Source organism: Leopardus geoffroyi, chromosome B3 (genome assembly GCF_018350155.1).
Source record: "Leopardus geoffroyi isolate Oge1 chromosome B3, O.geoffroyi_Oge1_pat1.0, whole genome shotgun sequence".
Taxonomy (NCBI): domain Eukaryota; kingdom Metazoa; phylum Chordata; class Mammalia; order Carnivora; family Felidae; genus Leopardus; species Leopardus geoffroyi.
Window position 1 is genome coordinate 11,400,080 of NC_059337.1, and position 23,651 is coordinate 11,423,730.

A 23,651-nucleotide genomic window follows, 5' to 3' on the forward strand; every position below is an offset into this window, starting at 1 on the left:
CGGGAGCTGAGAGAGGAACCAGGCGGGAGAAGCAAAGGCGGATGGCTGGACATTGGAGTTGACTAGGGTGGGAGGAGGCGAGCTGAGGCGCGGAGCAAAGCTGTCAAACTGCACTCAGAGCCCCGCGCGGGGCGGAGGAGGGAGGGGAGGGGAGGGGAGGGAGGAGAAGGGAGGGGAGAGGAGGGGCGGGCAGGAGCGGAGAGGGAGCGAGCGGGCTTGCCGCGCCTGAGCAACCCCTGTCTGCCGCTGTCGCCGCCGCCGCCGCTGGCCCGCACTCGCCCGGAGCGCAGGGTGTCTGCCCCGCTGCGCGCCGCGCGCGGAGGCTCCGGCGCCCGCCGCTGCGCCCTCCAGCCCCCGCTCCTCGCGCCGGCCCGCGCGGGTCCCGGCGGGCGCGAACCCACCATGCAGCTGCAGTTCCGGAGCTGGATGCTGGCTGCGCTCACGCTGCTCGTGGTCTTCCTCATCTTCGCGGACATCTCGGAGATCGAAGAAGAAATCGGGTAAATAGCTGCGCCCAGGCCCGTGCGGAGCCCTGGCGGGATCTCTCCCACCCCGGTACTCCGCCCCCCACACCCGCTTTGTGTGCGCCGCGCCCCCCTAACGCTCAGCTGGAGAAGTGGGGGGGAGGTTTCGGCCCGGGGAGGCGGTGCCGGGGGACCGGGACGGTTTGGGGAGCGGAGGATGGGGGGCGCGGCTGCCGTGGGGTGTCCCCAAGCGGGGAGCACGGGCAGCCTCCAGCTGGCCCGCGTCAGGGAGCAGACTCGCCCACCCTACCCCGCTTCCCTAGCTTGTCCGCGGGCGCTGTCGCCGGGTCGAGGGAGGGCGCCGGGGAGTGTCTGGGGTGGGCGGAGGGGCCGAGAGTGGAGGAGGCAGGAGTTTCTTTGTCTCCAGCTCGGCCGCTTTCTCGCCTTGGCAAAGTGGGCAGGGGGCGCGCGGGGATCTCTGCGCTGGGGGAGGGGATCCCCGGGTCGGAGCGGAGGGCGGGGGCTCTGCACTGGCTCCCGGGAAGGGGAGTGTCCCCAGTACCCACGGACTGGCACACGATCCTCCCGCCGGCCCGGGAGCCCGGCGTTGGGGCGCCGGCTGGTACCGCTAGAGGCGGAGCGCTTGGGGCTGCGCTGAGACTCTCGCTGTCGCCTGGCTTTGGACGCTCAGCCAACCCCGCGGCGCCCCCCTGCGCCCCCGGGTTCCCGTGCGCTCCCAGCGCCGATACCGAGACCGAGACCTTTCGAGAAAGTCTGTACCGTCGCCGGGGGTGTCTTCGAGGGCCCCCAGGCGCGCTGTCTCGCCCCGGCTTTTCTGGGATCTCTCCAGAGGTGGGGAGGGACCGCGAGCCCCTGCCATGGCGCGGGACTTCCAGGAGTGCGCACTTGCGGCTCGGGACGCACCCGCCGTGGGTCCGGGAGGCTGAGACTCGCGCCCCGCCCGGCCACCTCCCGCACGCTCCTCGCGGTCTCTCTGCTTCAGCGCCACAAAGAGCGTCCAACCCGCGGCGTGCAGGTGGGGAGGCAGCTAGGGTTCTGAGGGGCCCTGTGGAGAGCTTCCTGGCCCAGGGCAGGGAAAAGGTGAGGTCGCCGAGTGGGCAAAAGGTCCCCTCTTCTTTGAGGCTACGGCCGAGCCGGAGCCCTACTCGAGTCTGCGCCGCGCGCGCCCCCTCCTCCTTTGTCCCATTTGTTGCCTTCATTATCACAGCGAGTTTAGGGCCCGCTATGCTGACACGTCCCTCAAAAGGGGAATGCCAGGATCCCAAGGCCCTAAGGACCCAGACCCCAGCCCCGGGGGAGGCGCCCACCTCCTGCTCTCTCCTTTTCTCCCTGCGCCTTCCCATCTCAGGAACCCAAGAATTCCTTCTGTGAACTCCACAGCACTTCAAGAACCCCTCTGTCTGCCTCTTCTTCGTCCTTGGTTTCCCCAAGAGCTCCGCAAACTTTCACAAATACTGTTAATACATGACGTGCTCCCAAGCGGAGATAGAGGAACACGCTACTTTCCGGAGCTGTTCGCCTCAAAAACCAGGGTCGGAAAGGAAATCAGGCAAGCCAAGTCTTGGGGTGATGGATGACCCGGTGGGGAGGGCCTTCCTCCCAGTTCTCCCTCTCTCCTCCCAGATGTGGGCTTGCCTGGCCCAAACCACTTGCTGACCCTGCCAGGTGAGAGGGACGGATCAGCAGCTGCCCATTGTTCTACTATAAAAACCTAAGGAGTGCTGCACTCATTCAGGCATCCCTGGCTTATCCATTCCCTAAACTTTTACTGAATAGCTTCTACATGCCAGGGACTTTTAATTTTTAAAACACAGTCAGGAAATCACTTTGCACATAATGCTGCACTTTCCTGCCAAATGCCTTATAGAGCCCCCACACCCCACATCAGGTTACTCCAACAGTGTATCCAGGAATAAGCCAGAAGGCCTGAGCTAAGAAGGACATTTGCATATATATTTAAAACCCAGGGCTTTTCTGCTATGCGTGTGCCCCTGGAGACCTGTTTCATTGGGAGGTTCCCTGTTTAGGCTGACCCTGGGGAAAACTGTCAGACAGGTCAAATGTGTTATCTTCTGTGGCATTATCCTTCCTTCTTGGTGCCCCTGTCCTCAGGGTGACCCCTGGCTAGACCACTTGTGACCCAAGCTTGAGAATATCCTCCCACTTCAATCCCTCCCCCAGGCTGCCCCACAAGTGTTTAAGTGGAGCGGAGCCGTATCTAGGATTCGCCGTGACTGGAGGAAGAAGGACATGGGGCAGAAGACTAGAATCCCAACAGGTCTGATATCTGCTTCAGAGCCAGGTTTCAAGCTCAGTCGTGTATATAACCCTTGGAACCAGCCCATCTTCGAGTAGCCAGTAGGGGCTCAGTGGTTTAAGAGCCCTGGCACAGTGGCCAGTAAGGGGCGCCAGGAGTAGGGTTCTATCTTCCTTATCATAGTCCTTCCTGGGGGACCTGGAATCACACTGAAGACCATGGTGCTATTATACCAGGCATGCCCACCCTTCCCCAACTTGACCTCCCCTATGCTAGGGGAGATGGAAAATTACCTGCCGGAGAAGACGATGGTTCTGTAAAAGGATGGCTGTTTCTGGAAGGCAGTGAAGAGTGGGGACCTTGTGATTTTGGTAGGAAGGAAAGAAGGAAGGAAGGGGAGGTAGGGAAGGGGAAGGGAAGGGGAAGGGAAGGAAGGGAAGGAAGGGAAGAAGGAAGGGAGGGAGGAAGCGAGGGAGGAAGGGAGGGAAGGAAGGAAAGAGGGAAGGAAGGAAGGAAGAGAGGGAGGGAAGGAGGAAGGGAGGGAAGGAAGGAAAGAGGGAAGGAAGGAAGGGAGGGAGGGAAGGAGGAAGGGAAGGAAAGAGTGAAGGAAGGAAGGAAGGGGAAAAAGGAAGGAAAGGAAGGAAGGAAGGGAAAGGAAGGAAGGAAGGGAGGAAGGGGAAAAAAGGAAGGAAGGAAGAGAAAAAGGAAAGAAGGAAGAGAGGGAGGGAAGGAGGAAGGGAAGGAAAGAGTGAAGGAAGGAAAGGGAAAAAAGGAAGGAAGGAAGGAAGGGAGGGAGGGAGGAGAAAAAAAGGAAGAAAAAAAAGGAAGGAAGGAAGGAAGACTTGTCTTTCTGGAGTAAATATTCAAAGGATTAAGGAATGAGAAGTGAACAAGGAAAGAGAATTGTATATGCATATCAGGTCGAAAAAACTGAGACACACTTTTCTTAAGTTCTCCATCCATCCCCTTTCTTGTAAAATGAAGCTTCTGGTATGGTAGTCTCAGAGGTCCTGTCCTGCCCAAGTAATCGTATGATGGGTTATGAGGGGCAGGATTTTCTTCCCGAAGCTTTTTCTGAGAGACTCGTTTCTTTTCCTCGGTGATGGTTTTCAACTTCTAACTTGCGCACTTGTGAAAATGCCTCCCTGGGGCTGGAAGAGAAAAGGAAATGTAGAAAGATGAATTCTCTGCAAAGCACTCAAACAAAGAGCAAATTCAAATTCTACATCCAACGTTGGATGGGGCTTTGATAAAACAGCCCCCATGGATTCATGCCATGCCCCAATTTTTAGACCCAGTCGTAAGCTACAATGTTTTTCTGATTGTCCCCTGAGCTTTAGTCTTCCATGTAACCCACAAGAGAGGAGCATGAGGCACGGCTGTCTTGCCCACCATGGTGTCCCCAGAACCCAGCACACAGAGCATTCAATACACATCTATTGCACTGGCCCAGTGATGGTCATGCATGGCATCCTTGGGCAAAGCAGACACCCACACAGCCTTAGGATGGAAAGGAAGTGTGAGTTTCCCCCTAGGAAACCTCCTCCCTTTTTACAGTTAGGGTAAATTTGACCCTGAGAAGCAACTTCACCTATCCAACATCACACCCTGACCTGGTAAAGAGAGGCCAGGCCCGCACAGATCTGCATATTTGCAACCCAATCCCCTCCTCCCCAGAGGATCTCCATGAACATAAAAGAGTCTCTGGTTTCAAAGGAGGTAACTGGCAATAATAATAGTCATCGTGATAATGGTGAAGATGAAGGTGATGACGATCATTAGCATTTATTGATTTACTGAGTGCTTGCTAGGAGCCAAAGGCCATTCCAAGTGCTTCATAGATGTAATACATGTTATCCTCATGGCCACCCAATGGTCACCTCCCACTGGCCACAAGAGCTACTATTTGTTGAGTTCTGTTGTGTCAAACATGGGCTAATTTCTTTAAAGTACCACTTCACTCAATCCTTACTGAACCTCCTTAAGCTAGGTACTTGTGGCTGTCTCCAAATTATCAATGAGGAAACTGAGGCTCAGAGAGGTTTGGTGATCAAGCAAGTGACCCTAGTTCTGTGAGAAGCCAAAGCCTGTGCCCTTTTTTTTTTTTTATTTATTTTTGAGAGAGAGCGAGTGGGGGAAGGGCAGAGAAAGAAGAGGAGAGAGAGAGAGAGAGAGAGAGAGAGAGAGAATCCCAAGCAGGGTCCACACTGTCAGTACAGAGCCTCACGTGGGGCTCAACCTCAGAAACTATGAGATCAGGACCTGAGCCAAAATCAAGAGTTGGATGCTTAACCGACTGAGCCACCCAGACACCCCACAGCCTGTGCTCTTGACCACCTTGCTAGACTGCCCTGCCCTGTGGGTTCTTTCCCCCTGTGCCAATAGTAGGGAGTGGGTCTCAGAACGTAACCCATTCCCCAGGGATCTTCCACAGGCCCAGAGATTTCCTGAGAGACTAGTCTGGCCTCAGAACCTTATAAAGAGGGAAGGTGAATAAAGAAGACTGTGGAAGCACTGAGCGCCTGTCTCCCCAAAATGCCCCATTGGTCCAGTCAAGTTCAGTAATGGCGCCATCCCCCTGGCTTGCCAGACAAGCTCCCATGCCATAGGCATGGGCATCCTAGACTCACAGCTGGGGCCTTGGCTAAAGCTTCCGGAGGGAAAACTCTCATCCCTCTGCAAATCTGATTCAGATGTCAATTGAAAGAGAATGCTGGCATCTATGTGCCACATGATTGGGCATCCAGAGGCCTGGAGCAGGGGTGATAGTAAAGATATTTAACAACGGGTCTATTGGAAGAGACATCCAACTGGTCAGAATGGATGCCATCCGGTCACCCTGGCCAGGGGTCCCAGTGCACCTCAGGGAGACATCAGACCATGTCTGGGGAAAGTAAAGGCAAGTTGGGGGGCAGGGGTGGGCTTCTACCTCTGGTCCTTGGCTGTGACCAGATCTGGGAGCAGGCAGCAACTGTGGCCGTCAGCCAAGAGTGAGGTGAGGCACACCTTTTGGTGGTGGAGGAGTCCAGGCTGATGTGAAAGAAAACAAGCTCTCCTCTCTGAACATTTGAAGTGCAGGCACTTTGTAAGAAGCACACATATTTGCTCAAGACGATACAATCTTTTTTTTTTCCATTCTTTCTTTTTTTTTTTTTTTTGGAAGAAGCTCATTCTTCTCCCCAGTCATGGTGTACTTCCCTCACCTCGCGTAGAAATATGACTGGAGGGTAAAATAAGAGAGAAAGCTCTGGTTTTTAAGTCACTTGCTCCAAGTCCTCTTGCCAACTGTTCCTAGCATCAAATTTAAATTGTAAATACAGATCCGTCTTAGAAACCAATTCACCACTCAGGGCCTCTTTCCCCTTATAAAGCAGGGTTGCTAGGTTTTTAAAAATTATTTAGGTTTTACAAATTGGGGATGTTGTGAGTTGCCAATTATAAATACTTCTCGGAGAGAGTGGAATTCCAGAAGGGCTCTCATGGCTTTTAGCACAGTGTACAAGGTAATACATAATCTGGCCCCTGCCTCCTGTTTCAGCCTCCCTGGGTTCCAGCCATTCTGTTTTGCTTACAATTTCCCGGGATGAGCCATGCCTCCATGCCTCCATGCTTTTGCACATGTTCTTTCTCCTTTCTGGAAAAGCCTTCTTGCATATCCTATCCCTCCTGAGTCCCACCCCACCCTATCCTTCCTTCCCCTGCCTCCACTTTCAAGGCTGAGGTCTGGTATCAGTTCCTTTGTAAAGCATTTCCAGACCCCAGACCCTCCTTGGACAGTCCGCGGTAGCTGCCCCTCCTGTGTGTTCCCTTAGCATGCTGTCACGCCAGTATCCACGCCAATGAAGAGAGCCTCGATTCCGTTTTCGTTCTCCCTGCCCCCAGGCCCCTGGTGATAAGCATATGGTCTAGTGCATAAAGCCCATAATATATTTTTTTGGATGAGCAAGTTCAGGCCTAGGACATGGCGAAAATAAGCTCTCAGTGTTTCTGCCCCCAAAGGTCTATACTAGTCTAATAACAAGTAAACACCCTCCACTTAGTCAGAAGGCCCTGCTTTTTCCGCCATATGCATCCAACATGGAGAGCACAGCCCTGTTAAGGGCATTGTTCATCATCTTAGAATGTTGGAGGCGGGCCAATGGAAAAGCCTTTCTAGTTTGTAAAAGGAGGAGACCTGGTGGTATGTTCCGAACTGCCAGTTCAGATAAAAACCATAGCTGTAGAGACCCACCTCCGAGCCTCTGTTTAGCTCTTTATCCTCCACTGAGCCCCTTCCAGCCCTGCCACTGCCCAGAGTGCCAGTGCCCCCAGACGTCGTCCTTTTGCCCGGAGAGAAAGTGCCAGCCCTTGTGCGCCTGTATCACCTTAATGCTTCCATACGGGTGCTAAGAGCAGGCTTCACTTAGAGCCAACTATTTCCTTCCAAGGGCTGATCCCCAGAGAGGATGCTGGAAGTTGCATGTTTGAAACATTGGGAGGGTAAGAGACGTGAGGTCAGGTCAATGTGTGTGATCTCCAAGACTTTTGTTATTAAGCATTTTTAACTGGTGTTCTGATTTTCAAACACTGAGCAAACCAGGGAATCGTGATGGATGGGTCAAGACTTGTGGCAGCTGTGTGGACCCCAGAGAAGCTCCAGAGATTCTGGAGGAAGTTCTGGAGACAGATGGAAAGACAGAATGAACATAAATGCCATGGTGGGGGGAGGGGGGCGCAGGAGGGGTGGACACATCAGGTGGCCATCTCCTACCAGGGGATGGAGTAGGTCCATTTGTCCAAGAGAAGCCCCAGGGTGAGACACTTGGGTGCCATCTGGGTCCAGGAAAACTGTCTCCTGTGTCTGAATGACTGCCGGTCTGGGGCTTCTCCTTAAGTGTTGAGATTACTCACTCTCCTGGGTGGCAGCTGGGTTGGTTTTAAATTCTCCCCAGTCGCCTGCAATTCGTCACTAGGCTAGGAAGCTGCCCGGTGTCCTGACGGGACCTGTTTGTCCCCGCGTTTTCTCGGCTTCAGCTGTCACAGACTTCACAGTGGCAAGGGGAACTGCTCCATCTGGGGAGAGAGCAGTGGCTGTGACAAGACATGTATCCTGGTGACATGCCAGCAGGAGCGGCCCTTCCGGACACTTGTCCACTTGGAATCCTGATTCGCTGCTCTTGGAAATCCAGCGTCTGCCTTGCGGGGTGGGTGTGGGTGTGAGGTCCTAAATTGCTTTGCTCTGCAAACCAGGAGGCTCTTGCTTTGACCCAGACTTTCCCCGAACACTTTTGTGTTCTTACTGGAGGAACATGGAGGCCCTCAGCCCTGCCTGTAGCCCCTTTTTGAGGCTTAAAGTTTTTCCTTCCCCTCTAGCCTCTTAGTCAATGACTAGGGGGTCGAAATGATCCTTAGAACAGTGGTCCTGAAGGCTGATCTGCAGACGGGCGGTGATCTGAAAGGGAGAAGAGAAAGAAAAAAGAGAAAAAGCACAATGCATCCATGACAGTTATGTTCTTTTCAAGTTGCTCATCACCATTGCTGACAATGACTCTTCTTTGTTCAGAGATGACGTCCTTTTTTCTTTGGGGTATTCCTCCCTGAAAGAGGGTGTCAGTAGATAGTGATTGTGATGGTCTTCCTTAGCCAAAGAGGTTGATAACCCTATGACTCCCCAAGTCCCAATCTGGGGGAAACATTACCCGTCCCTGAAATCAAACATACTGGGGTCTGAGTTTGCCTTGACAGGTAAAGGGAGGTGGTTGCTTCTGGAAGCATGGCTTCACTACTCACACATCTTTTCTGCTCAGAGGCTGAAGCCAACAGAGACTAACGCATCACCTGCGGGTGTCGGCTCTGCACTGAATGATACTCTAGACCCGTGAGCCTTCTTCACCCCTCTAGCCTTCCCAGAAGTCCTGTGAGGGCTGTGTTACTGCCTCGCCCACAGATGAGGAAACTGAGGCACAGAGCAGTTAAACGACTTGGCCAAAGTCACACAGCCAGTAAGCTGTGCAGAGCTGGGATTTGAACCCAGGCTCCGGGAAGCAAGGAGAACTATCCAGAAACGAAGTGCTAAATAGCATCCAGTAGGGAAGCAGGCATGCTCCTGCTCCAAAGGCTAACGCTGGGAAACACAAAGGTCTGTGGGAAGCACCAGTGCCAAAAGAGACCCACGGGGCGGCGGGCCAGTGCCGAGGCCGGGACAGCATCCTGCAGCCTAAGGACCACTGCCGCATCGAATCACCCTGTGGCACAACGGTGCTCCCGCTCTGCCTTCCGTCTTTCTGCCTCCCCCAGCCACCTGCTTGCCCCGCCAAGTCTCATCACATCGGCTCTGGAGCACGGCATTTGTTTGCCTGTCTCATTACCAGACAGACAGATACACACTGAAGGAAGAGAGAAACAACACAAATGATTAAGGCCTGGAGCAATTTTCTTCTGGGGAAAGACAGAAGGGCTGGGGCTTTCAGCTTCCTCAGGCTGGGCAGGGGCCTGGCGAGAAAGGAAGGAAGCTGCCAGGGAAGGGGACAGGCTTCTGCCGGGAGGAGGTACCCACCCAAGGAGTCCCGTGGCCTGGGGGCTGCCTCTGGGCCCCCGTTCTGCCAAGGGCCCCACGGGTCACCCGCTGAAGCCTCACAACCACCCTCTTTGCCCATTTGCAGAGGAGGAAGTGGAGGCCCGGAGAGGTTCCAGGATTTACTAAGGTCACGCAGGTGGGGAAACTGAGGAGCTGGGGTTCCAGGCCGGTTTGCCTGATTCCACGGCCCACGCAGGCTGTAGCCGCTTTTGTGCACGGCAACTACAAGGCGGCTGGTCCTGGTCTTCCAGCTCCCGAGGCCTCCTCTCTACACTCTGTGCCACACAGTTTGTACAGGGGACTAGGGACATCTGACACTGCACACTAGACTCACGGCAGGGCAGGTGAGCCTCCGAAACGCAGCGATGGCCTTTGCCCTTGGGCGCACCGTTTCGGCAGATGCTGGGGGAAGGGGCAGCCGCGCTCAGACTCGGCCCGGTGAGGCGTGGGTGTGTGTCGCCAGTTACCCATCTCCGATTTCAAGAACAAGAACATTGGCTGCACTCGGAGGAGCGATACCCAGGATTAATTCACACCTTCTCTCTCAGTAAATGCCACCGTGGCTTAAATAATGAAGGGAGGAGGCAGAAGATATCCAGAGAAGATGAGTTGGTAAATTCATCAGGCCAGTGGCTTTCATTTGCCGTTCTCCTGTGAGAAGCAAATCCTCTCCTATTGAACCTCTGCAGTTCCCAAAATTTGGGAATTGGTGCTAAGAGGACCCTGGGTGATGTCTGACTATACCCTGATGGGTAGATTTAGTTCCAAGGAGAAGCAAAGAGAAGGGCAAGAGAGAAACCTGCAATGGTGCCTCTATCCCGGCCCCGGGCAGGATGCCTCTTGTGCTGCTGTGCATGAGGACGGCATGCTGACAAACGGCCTTGGATGGGCCCGCGTGGTCCAGCCTTGGGGGTGGTACCAGCCAAAGCGCCATGGCCATTTCTCCAGCCTGCCTGGTGCTGCCCACCAAAGCTCCGATCTCTAGCAGTGTCAGAATAACTCATTTAGGTCTTCCCTGTAGATTTCTCTCAGCTGCCAACCTGAGGGGTTACTGGGGGAACACTGAGGCTCTGGTCTCTTGAGAAATACTTATTGCCTATGTGACCGCAGGCGGGTGCCCTCACCTTTCTGAGCTCCACTTTCCTAATCTAAATAATGGGGTCAATAATATCCAACTCACCGTGTTCTGAGGATTAAATAAAACACGGACTATGGGAATGAAAAATAGTGCAGCCGTTATGGAAATCAGGATGGTGGTTCCTCAAAAAATTAAAAATAGAATTATCGTACGACCCAACAATTCCACGTCTGGGCGTCTACCCCAAAGAATTGAAAGCAGGGGCCTGGACAGGTATTTATATTCCTACGTTCACAGCAGTATTATTTACGGTGGCCAAAAGATGTCCATGGGTGGATGACAGGATAAGTAAAATGTGGCACATACGTACAACGGGATATTACTCAACCTTGAAAAGGAAGAAAACAACGTGGATGAGCTTTGAGGACATGATGCTCAATGAAATAAGCCAGTCACAAAAAGACACATAGTGTATGATTCCACTTACAGGAGGGGCCTAGAGTCGTCAAATACATCCAGACAGGAAGTAGCAAGGTGGTGGCCTGCGGCTGGGGGAGGAGGGAGCTCCTATTTAACGGGTACCGAGTTTCAGTTTTGCAAGACGAGGAGAACTCTGGAGACTGGTTTTACAACCACGAGAATGTACTTAGCGCTACTGAACTGTGCAGTTAAAAATGGTTAAGATGGTGAATTTTATGTTATGCGCACTTTACCACAATTAAAAACACACATACAGATGCGAGCTGCCGAAAGAGTGTCTGGCAGGTGCTCAACACCCATTGATTTACTTTAAGAGGGTAGTTACGATATTAACCGAGCAACATCAATGGGAACGTGCTTTAGTTCAAAAAATAATACAGTGACTAAAAGCGTGGTGCAGAGGAAGTAGAGGGCGAAAAAGAAGAAGGGATGTAGACGTAGATTTACAGAAATACAAACCGGTGTTTGTTATATTTGGACACACTTGCTGCAGGTGAGCAAATACCCAACACCTGGGATTTAGGACTGTGGAAAGTGCAAACGCGTAATTTGTGTGTGTGTGTGGCGTTCTGTAAATACTTGTTGGTCTGCCTGCCTGTCTCCATTCAGTGGAGGAGCGCATGAGGTCTCGTAAAAGCCCAAGCCACATGTAAGGCACCAAATGGTGGGGGAAGACAGTAGGGCGCTGGACAGCCAACTCATCCTCCCTAGCAGAACTAGGTCCCTAGCTGCCCCTTTCCTTACCACCTGCATTGGGGTCGCCTGATCTAGTGTTTGGGGGTCAACAGTGAATCTGAAAACAGAAAAGAGCCCCCACATGCTAATGCCCAGAGATTTGGCTCTTTCTGGCCTAGGAAGGGCTGAGATACAGCTGTCTCTTCCCTTTTAGGCTCAGGCCACATGGTTCCCATAGCACAAGAGGAATTAGCAAGTGCTGTGGGTGGATTCCAGGGACGGGAAGTGCCAGAGCTGTGGCTCAGCATCACATGAGGGTGTAAGAACACACACACACATTGCTAGCCCCACCCCGGAGGTTCTGATTCAGCAGGTCCCGAGTGGGGTCTGAGAATCCAAATCTCGAACAAGTCCCAAGGACCCTTGGTCCTTACAGGCACCATCCTTTGAGAACCACTGGGCTAGAGCCTTGTCACTCAAAGGGCAGTCCTCAGACCAGCCACATGGCATCCTCTGGAGTTTTGGTGAAAATGAAAAATCTCAGGCCTCACCCCAGACCCAGACTTAATGAAATGGAATCTGCATTGTAACAAGACCCCAGGTAACTTGTGTATACACTCCTTCCATTGGTGGGAATAGTTGGTTTCTGCAGAGTCCCAGCCCAAGGCAGTGATGTAGGCCCATGAGACAAGGGGAAACCTGTCTGAGGATCCCTGTTACCCATCACAAAGTTGGCCTAGAGTTATGTTCAAATGGATGTCAAAAGACATTAATTATAATTATAGCCACTTGCTGGATGCCTGTGTATGCACCAGGAGCCTTTCATACATTGTTTCACACATTGATGATAAAGCCCCTGCAAAACCCACTTTATGGAGAGGTAAACTGAGACTGAGATAAAGTAACTACTTACTAAACACAAAAAAAAAAGAACTGAATTTTCTCAAGGTCAAGCTGGCCATTTCCCAGGTGCTGGCAATTTAGCCCTAGAGATTAACCTGATTCTCTCTCTTTGCCCATCTCCCAGATGAGGCAAGGCAAGGAGAAATCCTAATCAAGTATTTAACTGACTTACTAAATCAGTTTTTAAGGAGGCTGCGGCCGGTCTGTACCAGAAACAACTTTGACCCAGGCCTAGAGCACGTGATTGAAATTTCTGGAGAAGCTGGACAGCAGAGCACTCCTCGACTGGATCATTAGGCCCCCTGGAGCTTGACTGAGAGGTGGCCATTCACACAGCAAATGGCACTCCCTTTACAGTTGGCACATACAGTAACACTCCCCTAGAGTTCTTGGGGTTCCCGAGTGTTTTTGGTGACCTGCCCAGCCTACAGTCTCATTCCAAACTGTGCTCTGTTCTGGAAAGCAGAAGATTTGAGGGAGGAGGCCTCTGGGGGCGATCTAAGACAAGTATAATGGAGCCTTTTAGAACCAACCTGCTCCTTCAGGTACAGACAGCCTCTGGGCAGGTCGGTAGCAGAGAATTTAACTGCGTTTATTTTTGCCATTACTTTCTACTCGGGGCAGGGGATATTGGTATTCTATTTATGGCAGTGATATAAAGATTCCTTTTATGATAAATTCATTTGCATTTTTAAGTGACTCATTGCAAAGTAAAGTATTAAGTCAATAATGTGGACCTGGCAGAACACGTGAAGGTGGATCCAGAAAACAACTGACGTCTGTGCAGCGACCACGTGCTGGCCTTACTTCTTCCCCCTGGTCACTATCTGCCCCTTTGGTAGCAAACCTTCGACAACTCCTTGCAAAATTCCTATAGAGAAGAAGTGAGTTAATCTTCCCAGAAAAGTACCTAGTGACAGATACATTTTCTCACTGTACCTGGGAAATTGCCCGGCGTGCAGACAAGGAATGGTCCGATGAAATAATCTTGTGAATGACTCAAAAGACAAGGACAATTCCGACTCGAGAGACCTCCCCACCCCCAGCAATGCCACTAGGTTAGACCCCTATCTTGCCGTCTTAGGGCATGCTCTCCTGCTTTTTTGCACAATCCCTTGGGCTTTATGGGTCTTGTGTGTCTTGCATGGTATCTTTCTTGCCTGCTAGATAGTAGCCCGAGGAAGGCTGGGACCACTTCAGACCTGGGCTCCATTGTACTTCCAGCTCCCTGCAGGGTGCCTGGCAGAGAGTAAGTGCTGGGTTGGAGAAAAAAAGAAGGAAAGGAGGGAATTAGCTCCTTGGGGTTCAGAAAGGCCCCTAACATCGACATCCTGAGATCATGTATATGTTTCTCTCCATGGCCAGAGGTGAGAAATGTATTGAGTTATATGAGCCCCTGCCATAGAACTGTCTTCTGTGAAATCCTTAGAGTTCTATCTTATTTATAGATGAAGCCCCACTTTCCTTCTTCCTGATTCCATGAAGAAAGACCAGCCCCCTGCTAAAGTATTCCTTGCAGGGTAATTCACGGTTCTATACCGGCTCCGTGGCCTGGTACACAGAAGCCAGAGGACTGGAGGGATGTGGCCAGAATCGGGAATCAGACAGGCTGGCTCCTGGCAGGCTGAGATTAAGCTGATAAAGAAGGAGATTAATAAGGGTCTGCAACCTCTTCCATCCTGTAGCATCAAGGAGGGTTTTTAAATCAATGCTGGTCTGACTGGCTTAATGGTACCTAATCTTACCTTTTGAAGCTGGAACATTTGGGAGTTGAGATCAATTGAGAGAAAATAAAGTAAAACGTGTTGACTTTTGGATTTCTTAGTCTTCATCAGAGTCCCATTGTGTAGCGTTGTTTTTATTTTGTCTTGGAAACAGGCGGAGATTAGCCACAGAGAGGGTCGTTCAGCCTGGACGAGGCAGTGGTCTGTTTACTTTTGTTCTTACTGTTTTCATCTGCCACAAGATGATCTCCGTGAGGGAAGGATCCGTTTCTGTCCCGTTCGCCAGTGTGTCTCAAGTGCAGGCCACACAGTACAGGCTCGAGTGTCAGTTTCTCACATACAACATTTCAGTGTAACCAGGGCATGCTATGCGCCACGGGCCAGTCTGCTGGAAAAGTCCATCTGCTCCCGATGCGGGGCCGGGGCAGAAACAGCAGCCTTACTAGGCGTTCACGGTGCCCCTGGAGAAAAGCCCCGGGAGGCTCCTTGGTGCCTACTTTTCTGTGACAGTGACCATGAGCTCCGTGCAGTCATCACAAAGCTGTGTGAGTAAAATGCATCCGACTCAGTGTATACAGGTGCTCACAAGCCCTCTGTTGGATGCTGGCGCCGTGCAAAGCTGAACCCAGTACAGAGAAAGGACTCAAGGCGTTTGTGGTGTGACGGGGCAGAGAATCCTTAGGGGTTGATGACAGGCGTGTCTGGAGTGAGCAACAATTTGGAGACAGGGCTTTGGTTGTGGATTCGCCACCACCGGGCCGTTACCTTAATGGCAGGCCCTAAGCTTTCTGGGCCTCAGTTTCCCCATCTGTACAATGAACATTCGATGAACTCACACATCACAACTGGTGTCTCCCTGGATGAGCTTCCCTGCTGGATGGAGTCCAGACTCCCTGGAAATAGCAAATCCTTTTGCTATGCCTCTGAATTCCTTGCCCTGAAATTTTAGAGCGGGACAGTAATAGGTGCTGGTCTATTTTCACCCACCATCTGCTCTACATTAAATAGAATAAAAAGGCCACTGTCAGAGCGGGCAAGCCAACACACTGAGCACCTGCCACACGCGAGGCATTGCAGTAGACACTTTCACATCTCAACGAAGCGCCTTGATAAACTTGCAAGAGAGGTGCAGTAGCATTGTTGTTTCCCACCTTCCAGCACCACTTGGAGACTCGTTCTATTACGGCAGGATTGGCGTTCCAGATAAATTATGCTCAATATTCCGTGTTTCAGAAAAGCGCCTGAGTGTGTGTAATAAAATACGAAAAAGCTATTATCGAACATAGCTAGGTTGGCGGATTTGGAAAGCCTTCTTCCTTTGGTTTTCAGGAAGATTCATCGTCACCAACCAACCTCTCGAGTGTGCAATGGCAGAGCCTGTCCTCAGCGGTGAGCCCTGCCTTGTAATAAAAATGAAAGTGACATTATTATGCTAACGGTACTGATGATTCGTACTATAGGAGTTACAAAGAGGGAGTCCCCACCAAGGGCTGGGGACAAGGTACACATTTTCTAGAGGAGACAGGATCAGGGTGGGACTTACAGGAAGGGTCCAAGGACTTAGCTGGAAAAAAAAATGAAGGTGGTGATCCAGATGGGGAAAATGGCCCAAGGCAAAGAAGGTATGAGTGACAGCAAGGGGCTTGGCTGGAGTGAAGGCTTCTGGGTGCCTGGAGGTGGAGGGAAATATGCCAGGTCAGAGGGCTCAGAGCGAAGCTGTCTGTGCTGAGGAACTCACACTTGGTTCTTTGGGGAGTCACTTCAGGTTAAGCTGGGGTCCAAAGACCTCTAAAGAGTCCGTGATGGATCTCAGGAGATCTGTGAACCTCCCGAAATTGTAGGCATTTTTCTGGGCAAAGGATACATGTATTTTAAAGGATTCTCAAAGGGATCCACAAAACTGAAGACAAGATGCTATGGACAGTGGGGACCCCTGAAAGGTTTTGAACAGGAGTGTGCAGAGAATATGTGAGTTGCTCAGAAGGGGACAGGCTGGGGAGACCAGTCAGGTCATCTACAGGAGCAGCTTGGAGGGTGTGGGGTGTGGTCATGTCAATGGAAAGGAAGACAGAGTTAGGGCGTCTTGGTACAGAAAAGAAGTGACAGCACTTTGGGGACCATCAGTGGTGGCCGGGACAATGGCTTGGTCTTAAACATGATGGTTTTAACAAGATGGAGTTTATCTATGTGGGAATGAAGACATTTAAAAATAACTGAAACACCAATTATTGGAGCACAGGGACAAAAGGCCAGGTGGTCCATTCTCCTTTATGTTTCAAGTATGGCCACAAAGGCGCTGAGATGGTGAGAGACTGTCCGTGGTCACCGAGATGGTGAGCAACAGGGGACCAGTCCATGAGAGAATTATATTCAGGAGGGAGGTCATGGAAGATGGAGATGGAAATTGGAAGCCATTTGTAGGGAGACATTGACTGAAGCCACGAGTAGAGATGAAATCCCTAAAGTAACAGAGACCCTAGGATTAAGCCTTGGCCATTGCCCTCATTTAGAGGGTGGGAAGGAGAGGCCAAGACAGCAAAGGCCATGGAGAAGGATGGCCAGAAAGATGAGAGGGGAACCAAAGGAAAGGCGTGAGCAAGAGAGGTGAGTGCTCCTGGCAGGAGGGCCACAGGAATGAGTGTCTCGGCTGTTGTCAGGCCCCTGGTGACCTGTGAGACAATGATGAGGTGGAAGGAAAATTCGAATCATGGGAATCTACCCCCAAAACCAACAGCACACTGTCCGCACTGTATGTCAGCCAATTTGACAATAAATTATATTCAAAACAAAACAAAACAAAAAGAGGTCCCTGATCAAAGGAGCAGTGATCGCAGTCTGGCCACGCCCGAGGTTTGAGAAGGAAGGAGAAGCAGGTCTGGGGCGGGGAGACCAGGCAGGAGGACACTATTTTGCAAAGGGAAGAATGCGTTTGTAAAAATAAGGCAGAGAAACCAGGAGTGGAAGGAGGAACGGGAGGTTCTACGATAAAGCCACAATGTTGAGGTGAAAACAGGCCCAGTATCAGAGGTGGGCAGGAGGAGGGGGGTGGGAATGAAGGTTCAGAGACCATATTCTGCAGTGGGGAGGGTCCAGAGACATGAATTTTAAAGGAGAGAAGGGGCGCCTGGGTGGCTCAGTCAGTTAAGCGTCCGACTTCGGCTCAGGTCATGATCTCACGGTTCGCGAGTTCGAGCCCCGCGTCGGGCTCTGTGCTGATGGCTCAGAGCCTGGAGCCTGCTTCGGATTCTGTGTCTCCCTCTCTCTCTGCCTCTCCCCCACTCACACTCTGCCTCTCTCTCTCTCTCTCAAAAATAAATAAAGATTTAAAAAAATTAAAGGAGGGAAGATTCGGGATCCACTGACCCATCAGGAGCTTCTTGCCTGCATGCTCTGGCCTCAGCTGACCCCTCTGCCTGGGGCTCTTCCCACAGTCGTTGGCAAGGCTGGCTCCTCATCAGATTCTAGGATTCTGACAAAATGCGGCTCCTTCAATAGCTCTTCCCCGACCACTGCCGAGTCTCCCCCCAGTCCACAGGCTCACCACTCCCCCTGTTTTGTTCTCAGAGCCACTCTTCCTTTGCTGGGGCATTTTGCTTTCCTCGGGTGCGTATGTGTGCACTTCCCGTCTCCAAATGGAGATGCTAAGCACCTTCAAACGGGGAGCTCCCTGTCTATCCCCACTGTGCCCCCAGGGCCCAGCTCAGGAGCCTGTCACATAGTAGGTGCTCAGTAAGTGCGTGCTCATTGGCACAAAATGACAGGAAGGCAGAGGAATTCAGCCGTGACCAACCTCTCCTCTCTGAAAAGTTTTAACGAGAACAATAAAATAAAACAAAGCATCTGCCAAGCTGTTTGTATGTATTCACCATCTCAGTGACTCTACAGAGTTTACTCCCTTGAAGGAGTGAGGAGGCTCAGTTTTAAATACTCTGCTTGTGAAGGCGGAGCTAGGGAATCACCCCAAAGCCTGTGTTCTTTTGCTATTCATTTTTTGACAGCGTTGGATCAAAGACGCCTTTCTGTCAAAAAAAAAAAAAAAAAAAAAATGCCAGGCGGTGGTAGGTGCCCTGTCCCCACTCCTCCCCATTCCAAACATGCCATACAAAACCCTTCACATGCCGGGGTGTTTTACCAGAGCATGAAAAGGGTTACATTCCCCATCCACTTGTCAGTCCGCTCTGGTCACATGGAGAGGAATTCTCTTTGCCTGTGGATTATTCTCAACTCCAGGGAGGGGCAGACTAGCCCCTCCCCCTCCACTTCACCCTAGCTTCTTCCCTGGCATATTCCATGGGAATTTGGTGGCAGGAGAAGTGGGGAGAGGGTAGTGCTCTCAAGCAGCCCCAGTACAAAGCCCAAAATTGTACCTTGAACCACTGTTCCCAGAGCACCATGCAGACCCACCAGCCCAGACGCTGGAGGCAGACAGGCCTGTGACTGTGATGCTCCCAGGCCCCAATCTCCCCCTCCGAGAGTCTGGACTGAGGCTCAGGGCAAGAGGAAAAGCAAAGGAGGGGCTAGTTTCTTGTCCAGCGTTGCACCTCTCGTTTGTGCATATTCACAACAGACACCAGGCACAGCCTGAACTCCCTGAAAAGCTGCTAGAAACATTCCATGCATGAGGGCCAAAGCCTTCTAGAATGAAAGCGTAGGAATCCAGTCGGATGGACAGTCCCAGACCCCTGCGCGCACACCCGTTATAGGACTTGGCTTCATGCTTCCTCCTCTCCACTCTGCCCGGTGACGTTTTTTGGGCATCTGTCTGGAGTCAGGTGTAGTGTCCCAGGTACAACGACTGCCTGGCCCTGCTCTCTGGATTCTCTTCTGGGTTTGTTCCAGTCACACTAAGCCCCAGTTTGGACTCCACTCAGGCTTTGCCAGGCTTTACCTGCCCCCTCACCCCAGCCCTTTACACCACGTTCCTGATTTGGAGACAATCTGTCAGACAAAGCCGGGTTCAGATCCTGCCTCCAGCCCCTCCTTGCTGTAAATCCTTGGATTCAATGCTTACCATCTCTAACTGAATGGGAATACTAAAAATGTCCAGCTCACAGGGCTGTGATAGAGATGGAAGGAGAAAATCCTCAGCGAGGGCGTGGCCTGTGAGTGCTGCATGCTAGGTGCCCAGCAGTAGTAACTCTGCATGGTCCCTCCTCTGGGCTCTGTCCACCCACACAAAGTTCTTCTTAAGCCCCCATCCAGACACCTGTTTCTAGATCAACCTGACACACCCTCTGTTGCCACCATCCTCCCTACGCCTATCCCTACCCCACCCCCACCTGCTACAAGCTTCAGTGATCTTTGTTGGGTGGACTCATTTTTCCATGCCCTAACTCAGCATGGCTGGAGGTCGTGTTTTCCACCCTGAGCACCATCTCTGGGCTTTTCTCTAAGGCAATCAAGAGTAGGCTCACAGAGAGGACCGAAGGAGCAGAACCCCACCACGATCCCTCCCCAGAGCCCCAGACTCCTGCAGAACACAGGGCGGGGTTGATGACGGAGGCCACGACTGTCACCTGAAGACAGTGGGGCTAAGTATCCCTCCGGAGCGTGGGCTGGCTTCCTCTTACGGTTCTATCAGTTGGCGATTCAATCAGTGAGCCTCAGGGAGCAGCCTTGCACTGTGTTGTAGGAAGAACAAGGCTCCCAGATATTCCCTTCTAGCAGCTTCGTCTTCTACACGTTGCAGGGGGCAAAGGGCTGGGGTCCTGGGTGTTCCTCTTCTGTCTATGGTTGACTTGGTCAATAAGCATCTTGTCAGTTGTCCCTGAGGAGCAAGAAATTAGTACCCCCCAGCCACTCCCTGCACATCATCAGGTCCGGCAGGGTTACTCTGCCTGGCATAAGATGGGCTTCTGCATCAGGGGAGTTAATGGAGAAGATGACGTGCACGTTGCTACCTGAGTAACAAAGAGTCGGTCCAGGGATCTCAAACTTCAGAGTCAGGTGGGACACATACATAAGTGAGGCAGCTCAGTGTAATACAATGGGGAGTGGAGAGGACTGTGGCATATCCCCCGCCCCAACTCCAGCCAACGTGAGGCATGGCTGCTTCTCCTGTGTGTCCAGTACATGTCACTGCAGTCCCACAAAAAGACCCCACTTTATCAAGAAGGGCATCAAGACCTACAGAGGTCTAGAGCTGCAAAGGTAGAACCATCAGGAGCCAGAACTCCTAATCCCCTAACTGATGGTCCTGGCTGGCCTCCTTCTTTTTTTTTTTTTTTTTATTTTATTTATTTATTTTGAGAGAGACAGAGCGTGCAAGTGGAGGAGGGGCATAGACACAGGGGGAGAGAGAATCCCAAGCAGGCTCCATGCTGTCAGTGCACAGCCCGACACAGGGCTCGAACTCATGAAGCCACGAGATCACGACCCGAGCCAAAACCAAGAGTCGGACGCTTAACCAACTGAGCCACCCAGGTGCCCCGTGGCTGTCCTCCTTCTGTATGACACAAACACTCCCTGCTGTTGACCGCTGGGCAGGCAGGGTGGGGACACATCTGACACCCAGAGAAAAACATGACTTCAAAGTCCTCTGTAACACTGGTGCCTTCGGGGGCTTTCCTCGGGAAAAGGCCACAGCTGGCATTAATGGGGATGCTGTTTCTGAATGTGGCTCTATCAAGAAGTGAACAAAAGACGGGGAAGAAAGGCCGGCTTAAGGTAGAGGCCTTTCAAGTGCTGGCGAGGTGGGTTCAAGAGCAAAGCACGGCACGGTGGACGGGCATTCTGCTTCTCTTTAAAGAGCACGGATTTATCCACAGCAGGCCACATGAATGAAATGAGAAGTCTTCAGAGCTGCCAACCTCTTGCCTCAGGTTTTGCAGGAGTATATTTCCAACACAATGCGAAAGGGAAAAATGACAGCCAAGTTTAACATTGCGTCTGCAGCAGGTGGCCCAGGGACTGCCGATGATGGTCGCTAAGTAACTGGCCAGGGGAGGCACTACCGTCTGAGTGCGTGAGTCCTCCCCCAAATTCACAGGTCACAATCCTAACCCTCAATGTGATGCTGTTAGGAAGTGGCGCCTTTGGGAGGTGATCAGGTCACAAGGGTGGGGCCCCCAGGATGGGATGAGTGCCCTCCCTGTAAACCCCATGGAGCACCCTCGCTTTCCCCACCACGCAAGGCTAGAACAAAGAAGGGGCCTCACCTAACTGTGCTGGCTCCCTGATCTCAATCTTCTAACCTCCAGGACAGTGAGCAATAAATTTCTGTTTATAAGCCACCCAGTCTCTGGTGTTGTTCTAGCAGCCCAAAAGGACTCAGGCAGTAGGATCGAATGAATTTTCATATAAAACCATTCCTAACTGTAGCTTCCAATGGCTGGATCATGTTTTGTCTTTACTGGGGCGGTGTGGGTAAAGAATCCAACTTGAGTATTTCCCCAGTTAGCTCACCAGCTGCCTCAAGACTACTTGTTGAGCTAACCTTTGCTTCCCCTTAACCCCCTGGAGCCCCCTTGACAATATGTTAAATCCTTACTTGCAGCTGGTGAAGGGTGGGGGTCAGGGACTGGCTTCTGTGGTCACAGGAGATCCCAATGCCTGCTCTGTCAGTGTTTCCACTGGGCCAAATCTTTTGGGGCCCAGTGGATCTTATTTTTAAAACCAAAATATGGAAATTAATATGTCTCTTGTACCCAGCCTGGCACATGGTGGGCTCAGGCAGATGAGGTTACTAATATTTTGCACTGATCTCTTGGAATCCACATCCCCGTCCCAGGAATATGGTTTTGTTTTTTTTTAAGTTTATTTATTTATTTTGAGAGAGACAGCGTGAGCAGGAGAGGGGCAGAAAGAGACAGGGAGAGAGAATCCCAAGCAGGATCTACCCTGTCAGCGCTGAGTCCACCACAGGGCGCAAACCCATGAACCATGAGATCAGGACCTGAGCCGAAACCAAGAGTCAGACACTTAACCAACTGAGCCACCTAGGTGCCCCAGGAATATGTTTTATTAACATGTCCACCTGGGACAGGGATTATCACCTGGATTGGAGAAAGCATCACTCTTAGGAAGTAAAGTTTGGTGGGAAAAGAGACTTTTTCATTTGGGAAAAAAAAAAAAAAAAACACATATTCTGCTATACTGTGTATTTGAAAATTTTACATAACTCATATTTTGTGAGAAAAACCATAGAAAATACTGCTGGACAAAACCTTGCTGAGTTTGAATATAGAGAAAAATCAAGACTTTTAATTGGGGGCGCCCTGTCAGGGGAGCAGTGAGAATCAAGGAGGGATTTTATGTCACTGTAAAGTGGAACCTTAAAGTGTTCAGAGGAGATGATTTAATATAATAATGGATTTTCTGAGCCAGAAGGAATCTTAACGATGCCCTGAGGACTCCAACCCATCTCTTCATTGGGGATCATTCATCATGTCATTATCTAGTAGCATATTTCCTCCAGAGGGAGAAGGTCTGTCCCATGGCCAGACCCAGGAAGCCCTGACTTTACCTCTTTACCTCTCCAGGAAGGAGGACGCGGCCACTGGCGTCACACAATGACGGGGTTCAAATAAGACGGGGACTGAGTAACGTCCATTGCAAGATACTCACACAAGAGCTCTTCTGATGGTGTGATGAGGACGTAGACCAGATGGGAATGATGCCAGGAGGGGATGGAATGAGGAACACAGATGGTTAGTATAGACAGTGCATTAAGAAGTTTGCAAAGTGCTGGCAAGACACAGAGAAAGAACTGAGGGGAAATGTCAAATTAAGGTTGGGGTGTTTATTTCAGAAAAGCAAACATAAGTATATAAATGCTAGTGGGTATGAGCCAGTAACTCAGGAGCTGGGCTCCTGAGCCAGTCTACTGGGATCAAATCCCGGTGTCCCTACTTTGTCCCTGTGCTACCCTAAAAAAAGTATTTCAACTTCTCTGTGCCTGGGTGTTGTATAGAATGGATAAGATAAATATCAGAAGTATTACAGAGCTGAAAGGAGGCTGTTGAATATAAGGAAGGGAAAAGAAATAGTAGAGCGAGAGTCTCAAAAGGCAGGAAGCAATGCAATTTAGAGCCCAGGTGGAAGCAGTGGGTTTGGATAAGAGATCAGCTAGCTTCTCTGTTTTAACAAAGGAAGGGAGGGGGCAGGCTCCTTCTATTTACAAATATTCATTGGGCCCTGATGACGTCCTGGCGCTGTGCCCAACACTGGGGGCGCAGCAGTCAACAAGACAGACACAACACTTCCATCACAAAGCTTATATTCCAGGGGCAGAAGCAGACAGGGCGCTTAATACACAAACATGGTGATAAGAAGGCAAAAGGAGATAGGAGTGAGAAGGGCCAAAATGGGGGAGAGGGGTGGGAAGAGCAGAGCAGATGCTATTTTATGGGATGGATGGAGAGGTCTCTCTGAGAAGGTGACATATGAGCCAAGGTTTGAACTAGCAGGGAGAGAGCCATGGAGATATCTGTAAAAAGAGTGTTCTAGGGAGAGGGCACAGCCAGTGCAAAGGCCCTGGGACTGTAGCACCCCT

The 23,651-nt window shown here is 51.4% G+C and overlaps 1 protein-coding gene across 1 annotated transcript in view; it reads left to right on the top strand.

The window, feature by feature from the left end:
• Positions 1-206: 206 nt before the first annotated feature.
• Positions 207-23,651, top strand: part of ST8SIA2 (ST8 alpha-N-acetyl-neuraminide alpha-2,8-sialyltransferase 2) — a 67,535-nt gene continuing 44,090 nt past the window's right edge. The window contains exon 1 of the mRNA XM_045448730.1: positions 207-500. Coding sequence (XP_045304686.1) covers positions 403-500 — 98 coding nt within the window. The 5' untranslated portion in view covers positions 207-402. The remainder of the gene's footprint in view (positions 501-23,651) is intronic.